Below are 19883 nucleotides of genomic sequence, written 5' to 3' on the forward strand. Positions count from 1 at the left end.
AAATACACACACACACATACACACACACACACACACACACACACACACACACACACACATTTTTTGTTAAAGATATGCGAGGAAGGCAGGAAACGTCAGCCTGGGATACACCACCTCGTCCCTCAAGCTGAGGGGGTTAAGACTGCGCAGGGAAGGGAGTCTGGGAAGGTATTATATGAGAACAGCTGAGGGTATGCTTGACATGAGATAAATAACCTCTGGGGGACTCCACAGACCAGGCCACAGTACTGTCAGGTAGGCAAGGGGACTGAAACCAGGTAGTTTAGAGCGGTAATTGGAGGGTATGTCTGGGACAGGCCCAAGGCATCCACTGGGCTGGGCTAAACAGCATAGCCCTTTGCCCTCCCATGCACACATAAACTGGAGCTGGGGGGCATGTCTGGGTGAGCCATGACACAAGACCCACCCACAATTGTCAGAATGGGAAGTGGGACAATCAGGCTGAGCCAATGCACCCTCCAGAATGCAAAGAACTGAATCTGGAGGCATGTTCTTTAGGGTATGGGCTCCCTCTGCGGGACTACAGCACTCACCAATTTGCATGCAGAGAGATAAGAGAAGTGCTGGGCTGGGCCTAGCCATAGCACTTGCAGGTACATACAAAGGCTAGCACTGAGGGCAGACTATGCCAAGCAGGCCTACAGCACCCACCAGCACACATGAGATCCAGGGCTGGGAGCAGGCTTAGTCGGGGAACACGGTGAACTTTCCTACTAAGCCACAGCACACTCTGGGAAGCACAAGAGCCTGGTATGGAGGTGGGCCAGGGCAGGCAAGATTGCAGCACTTGTCAGCATTTGCGTGGGCCAGGCTAGGCTAGGCCACAGCATTCACTGGTACATATGAGAGCCAGCACAGGGTGTGAGCTATGCCCTGCTGGGCTAGGCTGCAACATCTACCAGCAAGAGCGGAGAATCCCGGGAGGCCAAGTTAGGAAGCACCCACCAGCACACATAGATCTGCGGCTGGGAACCGGCATGATAAGAGGAGTGAACACAACTATCTTCTGTCTAAGACCAATTCCACTTTGACTTGAAAGCTTGGCTAAAACAACAAAATGAACACATAAAATTCCTTAATATTAACTGGTAAAAAATATTAATGCATTAGTACGTAATAACTATGTGAGACTTGGACACCATTAGTTTATTAGTATCCTAAAGCCTACCAACCCCAATTTACCACACTGATAGAATGAGGAATATCATATGGTCATTTCTATAATATGAGAAAAGCATGTGACACAATTCAAGTTTCTCACAATGACAGCTCTTAGTAAACCAGGAAATGAAGAGAAATTCCTCAACCATAATAAGATCATCTATGCAAAACATACACCTAATAATTCAACTGTGAAAAGCTGAACGCTTGAATGGCATATGTCACATAAGAAGCAAACTGAGGGGGCTGGCGTAGTGGCATAGCAAGCTTGTCCTATGCCTGCCTACACTACCCTTAGGTCCTACAGGTGAGAAAGCACAGCAGGGGAAGCAGTTGTGGCATGGAGTAGGTGAGCTGCTGCTACTCATATCCAAGACCCAGATGAAGCTCTGGGCTCCCAGCTTCCACCTGGCTCAGCCTCGGCTGTTGAGGACATTTAGGAGAGTGAATCGATGGATGGAAAATCTGTCTCCATTTCAAATAAAACTTTTAAGAAAAGGAAGAATTAAAAATAATAATAAAACAAAGAACCCAATTAAAACTCAGCTATTCATTAAGTACATAAATCAAGAGCTGGAACAAAACAGAATGGCCAAAACTATACCAACTCAAGGCAAGAGATTAACAGGTAAAATTAAAGAGGTTTTCCAGCCCCTTGAACCACTGTGAAAGGGGCCAGGGCCACAGGAGTATGTCACTGGGACACACTGCTGCGGAAGCTGCCTGAAAGTGTGAGTCCCAAGGGGAGTACCACTGGTCCCTCGAGAGTACACACCCTAAGAAACGTAAGTTTCAAGCTCTGAAGGGCAAAGAGACCACTGCGGTGTGTTCGCAACAAAAGGGATTTAAAGCAGGAAATGAGGAAGTATGCCAGGCTTCCATCTTGGAAAAAAAAAACAACTCAGTCATTTTCCTGGCTGTGAAAAGTGAAAGTGAAGTGAAGTGAATGCAGAGAATTAAAGACTCTTGATTCTGATACAGGCTTCCAGTCTGATTTTAACTCCCAGAGAATATACATCATCTGCATTTACGTATGTTCCAATACACACACATCCCAACACACAGGACTGATGTGAAAATCCCCATTTACATGCTGTTGGACATTTCAGTTTTCATTCCACCTAAGTGCAAAGATAAATGAAAGCTGATTCTATTTTTTGTTTTAAATTTCAAAACTGATTTTACATTTCTTTTCATTTGATCTCAAACAGAAATGTTTTCTACACCATTCCATAATGCCTCAAGACTTCACAAACACTTTGGGACAATCACAAAACTGACTTAGAGTTTACGAGAAGGCCTGTGTCTCCCACCTACCGTGCACACTGCTTGAGTCAGGTGTTTGCATCCCTGGCGATACACATTACGGGCTGCATCAGGCCTTCAAAAGAAATGGTGAGTTTATCAACACAAAAGAAACAGCCTTATTGGGAAAACATCATTTGAGTACTAGAATTTAATAAGAATTGTAATACTCACTGTTTCCTATACCACGAAAGGACTCCATGTTCTAATACCACCCAGAATAATCTCCATCCAAAAAACCTTGAACTCTAAAGGCAAAATGAGAACAATTTCCCAAGCTGACACATCTAGATTCAAATACTTGACTGATTAAAAGCAATTAAGTTGTGACAGCTATGCTGGAGTCTTTCATCTACATGGGAGCACTGAACACCAGAAAATGATTAAACATGAAATCAGTCACTGAATACAGGAATGAAAACATACCACATAGTATAGTGACACGAAAAGAAAAAAAAATGCCATATTAAAAAATATCAATGATGGACGGTTTATGGTTTTGACAATGCTAATAGTTATTTTTAAGAAATACGCCAGTTATGGGACTCAAAGACAATTTCCTCAAAGTCATTAATGAATTGTATGTTCAGAAAATTATCCTAAATTTATCTTACATAATGTAAGCCTCTGCTACAGAGGGACTGTTTGCAAATGAAAACGAACTATGTGCTCTAACATGGTTAACTATATAAAAAAACTGTACTTCCAATATATATTATTTTCAAAACTGGAAGAATTTCGTATGTGCTTTCTGTGCTTTCAGTTGCTGCTGGCCTTCCAAGTCCAAGTTCAAAATTTAGAGCAAAAAATAATGCTATGATTCCTCAGTTCATTGAGAAAAGAGTATTTTTCCCATTTGTTCCATACAAACTTAGTCAACTAGAAGAATCAGACCACCAACGTTATCAGTGGAAGCCTCTGCAAATTCAAGCACACTCTAAGATCCAAAAAGGGTGATGGTTACATCTCAATAAACCATCAGTTGAAAAGAAATCTAAGCTGAAAGAAAACACCCTTGTTGTACCTAACCCTCTTCACAGCCTAGCTTAAACAAGCTCAGGACACTTACATTAGCCTACAGTTGGGCAAAATTATCAAACACACAGCCCATTTTATAATGAAGTGCGGAATGCCTCACACACACAGAGGGGCACCGCAGCAGTCACAACGTGGATGTGCAAACAGTGAACATCCCGAGCACTCTGGCAACACAGGCCACTGAGAATTTTCAGTGGCCTCCCCTTGGGAACGTCAGGATGATTGGCAGGCACAATTCCCTGGTGAGCACAGGAGAGCCTGAAGACTAGCCCACCAATTGTTTGCCCAGGGAAGATGAAAATTCAGAGTAGAGTTTCCATTGAACAGGTGGCACTACTATACTGAAGTCAGCACTACTATAAAGTCAAGAGATTAAAAAATTCTAAGCTAGGGATCATCTGCAATTTATAAATGAATGAAAACCAATTTCAACAGAATTTCTTCACCTGAGACAACTTCTTTCCAGCCATAATCTGGAAATTGTTCCCACCTACCTTCCAAAGAGGGCCTTCGTATCGTTTCAACGCTTTGTAAACGACCTGATGAAAACACATTTTTCATTAAAAAATGTACGTGTAGAGTACAAGCATTCAATATTTTGTTCTTTTTGTTTTTAAAAAAAAGATTTTATTTTATTCTTTTTGGAAAGGTGGATATACAAAGAGGATGATCTTCCGTCCAATGATTCACTCCCCAAGTGGCCACAACAGCTGGAACTGAGCCAATCAGAAGCCAGGAGCCTCTTCCGGGCCTCCCAAGCGGGTGCAGGGTCCCAAAGCTTTGGGCCGTCCTCCACTGCTTTCCTAGGCAACAGGCAGGGAGCTGGATGGGAAGCGAGGCTGCCGGGATTAGAACCGGCACCAATATGGGATCCCGGGCGTGCAAGCGAGGACCTTAATCACTACATCATCGCGCCGGGCCCAAACATTTTGTTCTAAGGAGAGGATGTTTTGCCAAGCAGTTAAGATATCCACCCACATCCCACAGCAGAGTGCTCGGGTTCTATTCCCAACACTAGCTTCCTGCCAAGGCACACCCTGAGAGGCAGCAGTGAGACAACTCAACTGGGTTCCGGCCACTGAAATGACCACCTGGACTCTGCTCAGTTGCTGCCACTGGCCCCAGCCCAAACCCTTTGACGGCCAGTGGACAAGTGAACCAGCAGATGGCAGTGCTCTCCCTCATCACCTCTCAAACTACGAAATTTCTAAAAACTATTATTTAACTTTACTCCATTATGACATACCTTGTTACCAAGAAGAATGTGCTTCATTTCAGCACCTTGTGCAAGATCAAAGGGCTTCTGCTCTGTGTAAAACAAAGAGAAAAGTCATCAAGAACTTAACTAAACCACCAAGCTGATGCTGCAACTGCAGCATACAGTATTCCTGCATTGTTGCCACCCACCTGTCTCCCAAGACTACAACTTCTCTTCAAAAATTTCCCACACATGTTATCACACCCATACTTTGTGGTCTCTTTCTGGTAGCAGACTACTAGCCAGCAAATCAGATTAACCTCAGAAAACTGGACAGGTTCCACAGTCATTCACGCTTTCTAGCCTAAAATCATGATATCCTTTTTCTGTTTTGTGCCAAAAAAAAAAAACTATATATATGTGTGTATATGTATGTTTCAAGCATACATATATATATGTTATATATGGATACAGCATATATATAGGCTTGAAACTGTATCCATATATGACATATATATATGTATATATATGCTTGAAACAATACAAACGGATTATCTTACAGCCTGGGAGAAAATCAGAGTGCAAACAGCACTGTATTCCTCTGGGCACTTTAGAGCAGAGTTCATTTCCTTGCTGTCCATCTCTAGGGGATGCCTGGGCTGCTTGCCTCTGGGTCCCTTTGTCCATCTTCAGAGTGCCTCATTCCAACCTACACTTCCAACTTCTACTCCAATCACGCCTTTGCCCTGTACATTTTGACCCTCTTGCCTCCCTCCTACAAGGATCCCTGTATGGTTGATCTGGATCGTCTCAGGACAGGAGCAAAATCACTTACAGCTCAGTGCATTGCACTGCTCTCTGAGGGAAAACAGCACTGACACGGCATCCTACAAGTTCCACCCAAAATAGGTCCAGGTGGCCCCCACACTTAATGGCCAGCAAACCCAGAATTCCACCAATGCTGCATCATTTTGTGTCAGATGGCAAAGGCTGTGGGACTGGAAGGACAACAGTGAGCTGCACATGTGCTAAGCTGAGAGCAAAATCACTTCCAACTAAGTGCATTGCACTTCCCTGGTGCCCCAGGGAAGACAGTACTGATACAACACCCTGCAGGTTCCACCTAGGATAGGTCAGAGTGGCCCACAGATCTAACAGCCAGCAAGTTTTGGCAAGATCAGCACCACTGACAACCTAGTTATTTAAGACACCTGGTGTCTCTCTAATTCTGGGCGCTGCCTGAATCCGAAGTTGGAGAAAGGTTGTACAGACAACAGGGTGCCCATAGTACGAGGTCACAGGAAGTGGCCAGTGGTGAGATGGAACAGGAACTATGGAGTCAGTTTGTATTGGAATCCTAGCACAAGAGCCCAGCCCTTAAACTCACTGGAGGGAGTGCCACAAATGATTAAAAACTAAGTATCCAAGAACTAAGGGACAATATTAAAAGGCCAAATATAGGGTCTGGCTCGATAGTGTAGTGGTCAAAGTCCTTGCCTTCAATGCACTGAGATCTCATATGGGCACCAGTTCTAATCCTAGAGCTCCATTTCCCATCTAGCTCCCTGCTTGTGGCCTGGGAGAGCAGTCGAGGACGGCCCAAAGTGTTGGGACCCTGCACCCGTGTGGGAGACCCGGAGGAAGCTCCTGGTTCCTGGCTCCGGATTGGCTCAGCTCTAGCCATTGCGGTCACTTGGGGAGTGAATCACCAGACCGAAGATCTTCCTGTCTCTTCTCCTCTTTGTATATCTGACTTTGCAATAAAAGTAAATAAATTTTAAAAAACCTACATGTTCTGTCAAAATTAATTCATCAAGTATCTTCTCCATCGTCTTGCTAGTCTTCAATCCTTTTGGCTAACCTGGCTTTTGCCCAGTGGAACTTACTGTTTCAGAAACATGCACCAGGCACTGAGTCACTGAACTGCACAGCCTGTTCTTAGTGTTCTAAGGGCCTGACTGGGGAAGCTGAGTTTAAGCAAGCGCTTGAGTTTGTCTGATGAATGAGCAGTAAAAGAGCAGATTCACATTTGCAGGGTTAAGACACAATCAATGTGTGTAGTGATTCAGTGGCTGAGAGGTATTTGATGTGGTACAAATACAAAATACCAAGACTTCAAAGACAAACTGCTAAAAGAATGTAAAATCCCACTGATAATTACTTTTAATTACTAATTACATGTTGAAACAGTATTTTGGATCTGTTCCTTTAAGTAAATTCTATTAAAATTAACGTCATCTGCTTTTTGGTTTTTAATTGTGGCAACCAGAAAACTATTTGTGACTTCTATTCTCTGATACAAATCTAACCTGCCTTTACACGGTTGTCCCATATCATACTGTTCATGTGCTCTAGGATATACCAAGCTGGAATTGTCACCCAAACTTGATTTTTTTATTTTTATGCCTTTTCTTATGTTCCCTGTTTATAATACCCTCTCACACATTCATGTTTATCAAAATCTTATTTAACAATAACACTGTTAGCTACACTTCTACTTGAACCATATGGAGCAGACCTTTCACTACAGATACAAATGTAAGTATTTAGCAATGGAAAAAAAACATAATCCTATTTGGACTTTAGGGTCTAATACCAAGTATCTCTTCCTTCATAAAACGATTTTCAATTACTCCAAATCTTTTAAAAACATGTAACCTTTACCAGGTATTGTATGTTCTACCTTAATCTAAGCGCTGAGTAAACTAGATATGAAAATATTCGAACTGCCCTGCAGAATTCAGTCTCATGGGAGACAGTTACATAAGCCAACAATTACCAAGAAGGGTGCTTTAGGCTCTTATGGAGATGAACATGTGGTCCCACAAGGACCTCTGACCAATCCTAGTCACTAGCTGACAGGCAATGGGAAGCACAGCTTAAAAAATGGGGGGAGAGGGCCTCTAATAGAATGCTCTTCTTTTATATACCCAAGATACCTTCGGCAGCTACATTTTTGGTTAACTAGTCATGCAGTTGACTCTCACAGAGCATTTGCAAACTGCTCACTGCTACTCTAAAACCAGTATCTGTGAATTTTTGGTAACCTCAAGGACATCCTCAGAATGGCAAAAAATTCAAATTACCCAACACTTTCCTGATTGAAGTAGTACAACAAGGCCAACGGGCAGCCTTTTGTTCCAGCTTTCCAGGAGGCCTACTGCACATTTCTGCACTTCTGGTTAGTGATCTCAGTCCAAAATGGCCCAAGGCACCATGCTGAAGGGTTACTGCTCCCAGGCCCGGCATCTTAGCAATGTGTGTGTGCCTTAGAAAATGCTTAGAGCCCAGGCACCAGCTACTGTAACTGGTGGCCATGAGGTCACTGCTAATGAAGTTGCAATATACATCAAGTAAAATGTTTTTACAACAAAAACACCCATAAAATAGTTATACACTAACCAGTTGATTCAGAAAGCTGTGACTCTAGGCTCACAGAAACCTAACTAGGAACAAGAGCTCCACATTTGCTAATTTAGTGTGAGTGGCACTTTATAGACCACAATGACTACAAATAATAAAAACCAAATGCATTTATCTTGCCCCCGAGGGCTAGGCCTATCTTAGTCATTATTAGTGCTTCCTGTAAAGTAGGTTGACATTATCATATTTAAATCTTAAATGAGAAACAATGGTTTTGTTCTTTTTTTTTCTTGTGTGAACACTTTGGGTTCCAAAAGCAAAGAGGTCAAACAGTTTTAGAAGGGCTGGGTCCTGAAAATAATTTCATACAGCAATGACTTTATTTCAAGCTTCAAAATGATCCACAGTGACTGCCATCAACATGCTTACCATTTTTGTTTCTCAGATTCGGGTCTGCTCCACTTTTCAGAAGCTTCATGGCACACTGTTTATGGCCCCGGTAAGCTGCACAGTGCAAAGGTGTATTTCCAAGCTGATCCAAACAGTTAACATCAGGAGGACTGGGTCTGTTGAGCTAACAAATAAAGAAATAAAATGCAAAAATCTTGTTTCAAAGATGCTCTCTCCTAATCCCAGGAAGGTGCTCCAGCAGCGTCAGGAAAACAGCTGGCCCCCTTGCACTTTGACCATCCATGTGGCTTCTTGTTCACTACCCCAGTCAACCCTGCCACCCCCATCTGTGTCCTCAGATGCCTGGCAATCCCAGTCCTGCATCTGGGTCCCCTACTCCCCCAACAACAAATAACACATACTATGCCAGCATCCTTCCATGAGCCCCTGAAATAAAGATTTCACTAAGATCTGCTTGTTCCTTTCAGCCCTGCAATTCACACTCATGCCGGCAAAATCAGCCATCAGTTGAGCAGATAATCTTTCGGAAGAATCAAAACCACAAATGCTCAATGTATAAATGGCAGAGTTCTACTGAATCTGCTATTCTACCTTACTGTTTGAGAAGCTTCACATAGTCTCTACCTCAAAAAATTTAAAAATATTTCAGCCAGTATACTTAAAGACCACAGGCCTTTTAAAATAAGCTGAAATAACTCTAAGTCAAATGGCAAAGCTCCACTAAATTCAGAACGAACATAGAGTCTCATGTTTAATGTGACCATGCAGGAAATGGACACTGGGAAGTTGATCTCCTAATTAGAAAAATAAAATGGGCACAGCTTTCAGTCTGCTCTCATGTGACATCATATTGCTCATCATGCTTAGAAAAATGTGCTTTTTCAGAGTACTATTACAAGGGGCTTAAAATGGTTTGTACAAAAATAGAAGTAAAAGACACTGCACATCTTCCATGAGTCTTCTGAAGGACCCTTATATGTTGCTTCAATTTTCATCAGGCTAACAAGGGAAAAAATGTTTTTAACTTATCTTTACACTACTTACTGTGAAAAATCAAATTCTTATCAGGTTTTCAATGGAAAGGTAGGAATGAAAATAAGAAATTCAGAAAAAAAAACCACCCTTTAAAATGTGTCCTGCTTAAACTAGTAACATGTCCACCATTTTCATGTATTCAAAAACTTTCGTTATTTTTAAGTTCTCCGCAGTTCTTTTCGGTGCCATGTTCACTAATTATGAACTGAAGAATAAATAAAACTTTTTTGACGCGTAAAGAAATGCTTTGTGGGTTTTTACCAGCTCGGCGAGTTCTGATGTTCTCCCTTCCCTTGCTGCTGCTAGAAGTAATTCTTCAAGCTTTCTTTGCTGAGTCCTTTCTACAGCTGCAAAATGAAAGTACATGTTACTCAGCTGTTAGGGTCCTGTTGGAAAAGTCATCACAGAGACACATGAAGAATGAAGTGAACATAGTAAGAAAAAGCAACATGATTTCAATTCTAATTCCAACAACAAACTTTGTGGGTTTGGTTGCCTTAGATTTCAGATCATCGAGTTCTATTTCTTTCAGGTTGGGTTGAATTTATGTTTATATCCAGAATTCTAACTACTTTAATCACTATATTATCTATTACAAATAACTGAATTATTCTTGTATACTGAACTATTTTTACATATTTATCTCAGGAAGGTAAGTAAATAAATGAGTTTCATACATTTCACAACTTATAACTGTGAAAAGTAGTATTCAGAAACAGCATTAGGGCAGATATCTTGCTGAGCGGCGAAGATAGCAGCTGAGACAACTGCCTCTCACAGTGGAGCACCTTGGTTTCAGCTCCAGCTTTGCTCCCTATGTAAGTTCCCTGCTACTGCATGCTGCAGGAGGCTCACGTGCTCATTTCCCTAGGACTACATGGGAGACGTGGATTGAGCTCCCTGGTCCCCAGCTTTTTTTAGTTTGACCCAGCACCAGTTGCTATGGCATCTGGGGCAGTAAACCCTCAGTTTCAAAATAATAGTATTGATAGGAATATGTACAGAACCTTAAACATGCAGGCTGCTAAAAAGTTACATTCAGACTTACATGTAAGATTGCAAAGGTTATTTTCATTTTTTCAACAAATACTGTAATGGTTCCTAAGTGCTATTCAAAGCTCTTTAGCACATTTATTTGTTAGGGGTCAGTGGGTGCTGTCTAGTATGTTATCACTGCCTACAACACCAGCATCGTGTTTGCACTGGATTGAGACCAAGTTCCCTGTTAACGTGCCTGAGAAAGCAGCCAAGGATGACCCAACTCTGTACGACCCCACACCCACATGAGATCCAGGTAAAGCTCCTGAATCTGGCCTGGCCCAGCCCTGGCCACTTAGGTCATTTGGGGAGTGTATCAGTGGCTGGAACATCTCTGTGTAACTATACTTTTCAAATAAAATAAGTAAACCTTAAAAAAAATTAACTCACTAAAACTTCATAACTGATAAGGTGTGTATTATTATCATCCCAACTTTAGAGATGCACCAAGTGGTTATGTAACTTAACCAAAACCACAAAGCCAGAAACTGAAGAAGGTAGCATTCAAAGTTCAGGTTCTTATCTCCAGGCTTTCATTAAAAAAAAAAAATTAGCAATTGGCTATCTATCTTAAGAGATTTAGAATATATAAATAAAGTATCATTTGTGTTAGCTCTGAGTTCAGCTTTGACTTACAGCAAAGAAGCAACTTCACGGAAAAGCTTAAGCCTCACTTATCACACTGTGCAAAGGTACAGGGGAGGAACTATAAAAAGTCTTCCAAGATTTCCAGGGTTGCTGCAGACATAGGAGCAGCCTGGGAATCTAGGAGACTAGAGAAGAAGTTAGCCATTACCATTGCTACCCACTATACCAGGCACACCATCACATCTAAGCTACAGGGAACATGTAGCTGAACACTGGAACAGCTCAAGTAGTTCAGCTTTGCCGTTAAACAATGCCTAAGGTCAGAACGCCTCATTACCTACTCCACATTTTTATTTCCACATCCCTGCTCACTGCTTCAGAAGGCCAAGCCTCACATCGGCTCTCAGTGGCTGCTTCTGTTGTTGGGACTCCCCATCTTCAATGCTTCCTGTCTCTTCCTATGGCCTCTGCACAACGACTTTGAGAACATGATGCCCTTAATTCCTCCTTCATACCTGACCAAGTGCCACATTACCTCAGGCTGTCATTTATTCCTACAGTCATTCCCAAAGCCAAGCACCCTGTCATAGCCTCCAGTGCATCAGAAGCATTTGTGATGGTACACAATGTATATCAGGTCAATAAATATGTGAATAATTAAACAGTGGTTAATAAATGCTGATTCCAGACTTCACAGAAAAGAAATAAATACACTCTATGTTTCTTTCTAGATGATCTAGGAGCATAAATAAAAGAAAATAGGAACTATGAGTTGGAAATCTTGGCTAATCTGTATTCCTGTATGTTTTCTGTCCTGTGTTCATCCGGGAAACTGGGAAAAGGTTGCTAACCCAGTCAGTGAAGCAAACATTCCCATCATGAACAGTGGCTCCTAGAGCTTCTTGATGTGAGTGCTGTTCACATAGACTGTTCTATTTACGAAAAGTGAGGAACACATCAATGATGTAAGCTTCCCTGCACATTTTATATTTCGGTCAATTTTTAAAAACAAATTAAAGTCTTGTTTTGAGGTCTGAGAGGTTTGTGATGTGCAAATGTGAGGAAACACTTCACTGTGCCCTCATAAAAACACACAAGTATTACATGCACATAAAAAAATTCACCTTTTAAAAAAGCAAATATTCTAGATCCAAATATACTATAAAAATTTAACTTTTATGAGACTGAATAAAATATCTTATCAGAATCTAGGAGGAGGGCTCTCAAAAGCCAGAAGTGGACCCCCAGCCTGATGTATACTTACATACTCACATGTCAAACAGTACATTAGAAATGCAGGAAAGTACCTGGAAACACACTGCAACCATCATAGAAAATTACTCCTTTGTAATGACTACATTAATGAATGATTTGGGTAAGAATTTCTAAGCATACTAAAACTATAAGTTCATCAGTAAACAAGATATTTATAGTCGCAACTTGTGTCCCCACAGACAACTCACTCATTTATAAAGGGAAAAGATAGTGTGCTACTGAGTGTCAACACCAGAAACAGAACAAAGAGCCTTGTTTCCTGGGGTGAAACATCCCTGTCTCCGCGCATTATCCTTTGACACGGTTTCTACTCTACCTGTGGTCTTGATGGGGTGCTCTATGAACTTCCTGCAGTCAACCCATTTAATGCTCTATTCAGGTGCTATTCCACCTGACTAAGGGGATCTCGTTACAGAAGAACCACCCAATGCTGAGCTCCTATTTCCCAGGCTAGGAGCATATAAGTTTACAAATCATATTACTCAAAAAGTCAACAAAACCCTTAGCCACACAGGGTTTAGGTTTTGGAAGGGCCTTAGAGCACATCTTTATAATTCTCCTTATTAAATGTCAACTTGTCACACTAACCTAACATTCCAGTCTGTCAGGAAAACCTCAGCTCTTGGTTCTCATCTTGATGCATTAAAGTGACAGGTCAAGATCAAAGACAGTATCTCCTCTTCTCCACTAGGTCACAATGTATTAAATCATTGTACATGTCTAGGAATCCCATACCACAGCATCTGGATGTATTAATTTGCTTGTTCATTGAAAATGAGTATACTCAAGTAAAGACACTGATGTTATTTTGTAACTATAAAACATGGGAAACAATTTAAATTCTCACGGCCAATTGGAAAGCAATAAAAAGTAGGAGCTTGGTTTTCACTAGAAAATTAAGATTCAATACCCAGTAAGTATCTAATTACACTGCTCTTCTATGAATTTCAAATAAAGGAACACATGTGAAATTACAATTCCAACTCAGCGTTTTTAATCCTAAAACACAAATTAAGGATCTTCTCTCCGCATCAGAAAAGCCACCATCACGTCCTAACAGCCATTTCTGGTGATTCAAAGTGACCCTATGGTAGGAAGACTTCCCAATGTGAACATGAAAATATTTTTGTTTTCATCTACTTTATAGATATCCTCCTGAACTGCTGCAGATCCTTATGTCTTTGCAAATGCAAGTTGGTCTTTCATGTTCATACCAAGAAGTTGGTCCAGCAAGAAATGACTGTCATCTGTTACACTGTGAGGAAGTCCTCAGGAAACCCTACTGGCCAGAGTCATCTTCCCAGGAGCAAATGACTCCCAATATTCCTCCTGCATTCTTGTGCTCCTTCTCAATCATGCTGCATCAGCTTATTGGTCATATGCCCTCATTCTCTGACAGTCTTAAGTACTTGAAAAGATTTTTTTAGATTTCTATTTTTTTTTTTTTGTTACAAAGTTAGATATAAAGAGAGGAAGAGAGAGAGAGAGAGAGAGAGAGAGAGAGAGAGAGAGAGAGGAAGATCTTCTGTCTGGTGATTCACTCCACAAGTGACTGCAATGGCCAGAGTTGCACTGATTGGAAGTCAGGAGCCAGGAATCTCCTCCAGGTCCTCCCATGCAGGTGCAGGGTCCCAAGGCTTTGGGCTGTCATCGATTGCTTTCCAGGCCACAAGCAGGCAGCAGGGCCACCAGGATTAGAACCGGCGCCCATATGGGATCCCAGCGCGTTCAAGGCCAGGACTTTAGCAACTAGGCCACCATACCAGGCCCTGAAAAGATTTTTTTTAACCTGCCATAATTTTGTATAAATTACCGGTTTATTTTTAAATGTTTGATTTTTTTCATTGAGTCATATTTGCAGATATCAAGAGACATGTAGATGAGTTTATAGATATATTTTTTGTCTGCCCTGACATTTTCTGATGAGCACTAACACACAGGCTTGTTCTCATCTGTGCTGGTGTTTGAGAAGCCATTTTATTCACACGCTGAGCTTGCTATCATTAAAGTACGTGCTGGTCATGTTAATACCCACAGTATTTACCTTGAAGCATGTTTCTGATTTCTTTGTCATGAGTGGCTTCCTTGGCAGTCTGTCCACTCCCATTAACAACAGTGGTGTCAGCATTATATTCTAAAAGAAGCATTACCAACTCCTAAAAAAAGAGAAATTATTTTGAGATACTGAGACTTTATTGTATTATTGTCCTTATTCTAACCACTGATTACTACATTTTACAAAGTAGATATATGGACTATGTAAGAATCTTTATTGTATCAGTAATGCCTACAAGAATTGAATTACAGTGACAACTGCCTCAACAGCTGCCAATATATAGTACAATTTCATCATTGCTAAAAAAAATTTGATTGCTTTACCAAAATTATTCAAAATAATGTGTGTCCAAACTATGCATGTAAATTAAATACAGCCATTATTTAAATAAGAGCAGGTAGTACATTCACTTAATAGCATCTCTCTAAGGCTTACTGGGAAATAATTTTCTCAATAAACTGAGGCTATTTAAAATTAACCTAGTGATCACAGAAAATAGATCATTATTACTTGAAGTGATGCAGGCTAATGGACAGTCACATACCACCAAAGAAATAGTTTAACAAAACACATTCTCTTGAACTAGCATACATACAAAGATCATTAAAAATATAGTAAGTGAAGCTTTTCAAAGTTCATGAAAAATCTCTGAAGAAAAATTATGTGGATGATTTTACAATTTTGGGAGGCTAACAAAATTAGGTTACCCTTTGGAGTTTGTTCCCCACAAATTTTTTAAGTACCCTGGTAATTCTGTTATCACTGGGTGTCTCACGCAGTAGCACTGCAAAAACAGAGGATAGAGACCATATTAGGTGTGCGGTGCATGGCTATCCTGACACACCCAGCACCCAAGCAGGAAGTAAAGTCATGGCTCCTTTTCAGTTTCACACAATGCGCTACTGGAACCTCTAGAAGTACAGTGCCTGTGATATAGGAAGTGATATCCTAGGTCACCACACATTATGTCAGGCAGCTTCACCATTCCTTTAGGTCATAATAGCTCTCATCTTGTAAAAATTATTTTTGTATTTAAAAAAGCTTAAGTAAAACCTAAAAAAAAAAATACCTGAGAAAGAAAATGGTACCTTTGTCCTAGTCACTATATAACCACTATAAACCTTTTGGTATTATTTTTAATTATCTTCAGCATACATTTCGAATTTTCAAAAAAACAACCTTACTTATTTGACACAACAGTAACATGCTGCATGTCTTACATCTAGGTAGATCATGCATTTTCCAGTATATTATGCATATTGTCAAACACATTTTACAAGTGCATACAGTAGAAATGAGGATTTATGGTGAAAACTATTTCAAAGACCAATTTAAATACTGCAACTGAAGAGTGATTGTGCAGGGACACAAACTAGCTTGGACACACTAACCATCAGATACTTGAGACACAGCCCCTCCTGCAGCTGAACACAGGAACCGGAGGCTGAAAGAGGATGAAGTAACATTCCAGATCTCCCAGGAGAAAAACATGAAGCCATCAGAGAGAGTTGATTCATTGAGTGGCAAAGTTTTCAAAAGAAAAGGATGTAAAAATAATAATCAAAGGAAGATCTAAACTGAGAGTAAGGAGGAAAACATAGAAACCAGAAAAGCAGCCAGAAAGTGCCAGGCATTTAGCCCAAGCGTTCAGATGTCTCCAACCCACATCAGAGTTCTGGATTCAGTGCCTGCAGGCTCCTGATTCCAGATTCCTGCTAATGTGCACCCTGGGAGGCAGCACTGACAGCTCAAGTAGTTCAGTCGTGCAATCCAAGGAGAGATCTGGATTAAGCCCCTGCCACCAACTCCATTTGTTGTGGGCATTTTGGGAATATGGTGGGCAGAAGTTCCTTATTTCTCCTTCAGCCTCTCTGCCTCCCAAATAAGCAAGCTATTTTTGAGAACAGCAGTTGAAACAGCAAGAGAGTGGCCACTACAGTGGTGTATCAGGTTAGTCCTATCTGCAGTACAGTGATCCCTTACAGGTGCCAGTACATGTTCCGGCTGCTCCTGGCAGAAGAGGATGGCCCAAGTGTTTGGAACCCTGTCACCCATGTGGGAGACACAGAAAAAGTTCCTGTCTCTGGACTGCCTCGGTTCTGGCCATCATAACCATGTGGGGGTGAACCAGAAGATGGACAATCAGTGTCTCTCCTTCTCTAAACTCTGCCTTTCATATAAAACTAAACAAGTCTAAAGAAAGAAAAAAAGAACAATGAAAGTCTGAAGTGCCTCTCCCAAGAGAAGTCAGACACTCAGCAGCTCTGTTGAAGGGAAGTTACAAACAATGTTAGCTAACTCATAAAGCCTCAGCTGGTCAGAGTCAAAGTCATGAGGTGCTAAAGAAGGGGGAGATGGAGGAGAGAGGACAACAATTTTTTTTTACAAATCAGTCCAATGACAAAGCATCCTGCACAGAAGAGTCCTGGTTGACTATAGAAAGCAGCAACACTTCATAACACTCACCCTCTGCTCTAGCACTTAACTTTCACAGCATTTCCAATTTGCAGTACTTACTATCAGTTTCCTTCCGGAAAGAAGAGGCTTGGGCTATTTGGACCACTTTCTTTATCTTGCATCTAGAGTAAGCTACGCATTTTTTCAACATTAATTCCTAAATAAAGATTGTTTGCTTAAAATACTCCTGGACAAAACAGCACTCAGAACAATTTTTCAAACAACCAAGATGTCAGAGAATTAAAATCCTGAGCATACTGCATTTTTCCCTTTATTTTGTTCAGTGGGAGCTACGTGGTAATGTTAGGACTAGGAGCACAGAGCGAAGGTCAGAAAAAGCTAGCAGAGCTGGGCCCTTGCCTGCAAACCACCCGCACTGTTGCACTGACGTCACATAATCCAGCTCAGATTAAACAGGAAAATCTCTATATCCGGATGAATTATAAAACTTTAGGGGATATAAATGCCACGGTGTGAAACTGTACAATCTGGTTTATACTATACTCTAAGTTCAGCAGTTATTTTTCTAATTTTGGCATATTTTAATCACCCCAAAGACCCCATCTCCAAGAATCATTGCACTAAGTTCCATCCCTTCCCTCAGGCCCCTGCAACCACTCATCTACCTTTCAGTCTCTGCAGATATACCTGTTCTGGACATTTCTATAAAGGAATCACACACTGTGTGGCCTTTTTGTCTGGTTTCTTTAACTTACCAAGTTCTCAAGGTCTCAAGGTTCTTAACGCTTTGGTATATATCAATTTTTCATTCTTTTATACTGCTGAGTAATACTCCAGTGTGAGAGCAAATTCTGCTTATCCATTCATTAGTTGATGAATGAGTTGTTTTAAGATTTTGGTTGTTAAATGATGCTATTATAAACACTCCTGCATTTGTTTTTAGAGAGGATTTTCTTCTATAAAACTTTTTACAGAAATTCCAAATAAAAAGGCTTACTGCTTGTGAAGCAGTTTCTTCATGCAGACTTCAGGTTTCAGTAGTTATAAAGAAGGCACTTACATTTTATGTTTGTTGAACTCCTATGAGATACAAGGAGAGGTTCAAGAAAACTACTTAAATGAATCATAACTTTAACAATTCTAAGCAAAATGTTTTTTGATTTTCATTATGTTGACATACTATAATAGAGTGGCAGGAAAATATGATAAAACATTAAAATACATAATTGCTGAAATGTCTACATTTTTGAAAAGCCTTTTCGAATTGCCTTTTATTAACCATTATCCACATGTCCAAATTTTTCAAACTTTGACAAAGTACTTCCTTAAGTGTAATTTTTTTTTCTGGGGCAAAAAATAAAGCAGCTCCAGTAGTATGTCCACTTGAAAGACACCATGATTCTTATCCAGAGAAAAATCAAAGTCATGAGCAAACTTAAGGCCAGATTCAAGACTTCAAATAATTAACTCAAAAGAATTTAAATAAAACACAATACCCAATATTGGGCCCGGTGGCGTGGCCTAGCAGCTAAAGTCCTCGCCTTGAACGCGCCGGGATCCCATATGAGCACCAGTTCTAATCCCGACAGCTCCACTTCCCATCCAGCTCCCAGCTTGTGACCTGGGAAAGCAGTCGAGGACGGCCCAAAGCTTTGGGACCCTGCACCCATGTGGGAGACCCGGAAGAAGTTCCTGGATCCTGGCTCTGGATCAGCACAGCACAGGCCGTTGCGCTCACTTGGGGAGTGAATCATCGGACGGAAGATCTTCTTCTCTGTCTCTCCTCCTCTCTGTATTTCTGACTTTGTAATGAAAATAAAATAAATCTTAAAAAAAAAATACCCAATATTTTCTTAATACTACTATGTTCTAGATACTGTTCTAAGACTTTTACTACTCATTTAAAGCTTCACAAACACCCATTGAGGTATTACTATTACACATCTTTTTCAAGACAATCAAGCATAATTCCGTGGGCATAAGAAGCAACTTCAGGCCAGCAGAAAGAGGACCCAAGGGGTCTTCTTTACCCAAGGGGAAAGAGCAAGGAACAAGTAAGAGCCAGTCAAGAACCTTCTTATGGAACCCTGTTCCTTAGACAGGAACACAAGGCTCCTGGAAATGCTGGCTGCACCAGTATAACAAAGACCTAGCTCTCACCTCCTACTCCCATATCAAGACTAGAAACTAGGCATCTTACATACCAGCATGAAAACAACTTGAAAAGAGATATGCAAATACAGCCTTCTGCACAAATCTGCTAAGATTAACTCTAAATGAAGATCTGTGGTCAAGAAGTTATTTAATTTCCTTGAGCTTTGGAAAGTATTTTCTCTTCAATACAAACTGGCAGCCAATTATACCATGAAATCTGAGGCATAACCAGCATAAATGACAATAGAAAAAGAAATGTGGGGTCCATAAAACTTAAGAAAACTTTTAAAACAACTGTAATAACCTCAGATAAGTGTCTTAAGAATTAAATGCTGTTGGGCCGGCGCCATGGCCTAGTGGCTAAAGTCCTTGCCTTGAACGCCCAGCGGTCCCATATGGGTGCCAATTCTAATCCCGCTTCCCATTCAGCTCCCTGACTGTGGCCTGGGAAAGCAGTTGAGGACGGCCCAAAGCCTTGGGATCCTGAACCCACATGGGAGACCCAGAAGAACTCCTGGCTCTTGGCTATGGATTGGCTCAGTTCCAGCCATTGCGCCCGCTTGGTGAGTGAACCATTGGACAGAAGGTCTTCCTCTCTCTTCCTCTGTATATCCGTCTTTCCAATAAAAATAAATAAATCTTTAAAAAAAATAATAAAAAAGAATTTAATGCTACCCCAAAAAAAAAGACAGCCAGACAAAATAAAGAATTTTTCGGGAGAATCAAGATGGCCGAACAGGGTAAGGACACATTTAAACGGATGGAGAAACATTTAATCAGGATGAAGCAGAGAGGACATATTTCAGGAAATAGGAAAGGACA

General features: G+C 40.9%; 1 protein-coding gene across 12 annotated transcripts in view; it reads right to left on the reverse strand.

The window, feature by feature from the left end:
• Positions 1–19883, reverse strand: part of OSBPL1A (oxysterol binding protein like 1A) — a 203237-nt gene that overhangs the window by 142905 nt on the left and 40449 nt on the right. For 7 of the 12 annotated variants that reach the window (XM_040984809.1, XM_040984810.1, XM_040984808.1 and 4 more), the window contains 7 exons: positions 14478–14589; positions 9794–9879; positions 8516–8660; positions 4772–4833; positions 4020–4064; positions 2662–2735; positions 2500–2563 (listed from right to left, as the gene is read on the reverse strand). In XM_040984809.1, the coding sequence (XP_040840743.1) occupies positions 2500–2563; positions 2662–2735; positions 4020–4064; positions 4772–4833; positions 8516–8660; positions 9794–9879; positions 14478–14589 (588 nt within the window). The other 5 variants (XM_040984814.1, XM_040984817.1, XM_040984815.1 and 2 more) reach the window with 4 other exon arrangements.

The sequence above is a fragment of the Ochotona curzoniae genome, unplaced genomic scaffold, assembly GCF_017591425.1.
Source record: "Ochotona curzoniae isolate NIBS_2020 unplaced genomic scaffold, NIBS_Ocur_1.0 contig_43, whole genome shotgun sequence".
Classification (NCBI taxonomy): Eukaryota; Metazoa; Chordata; class Mammalia; order Lagomorpha; family Ochotonidae; genus Ochotona; species Ochotona curzoniae.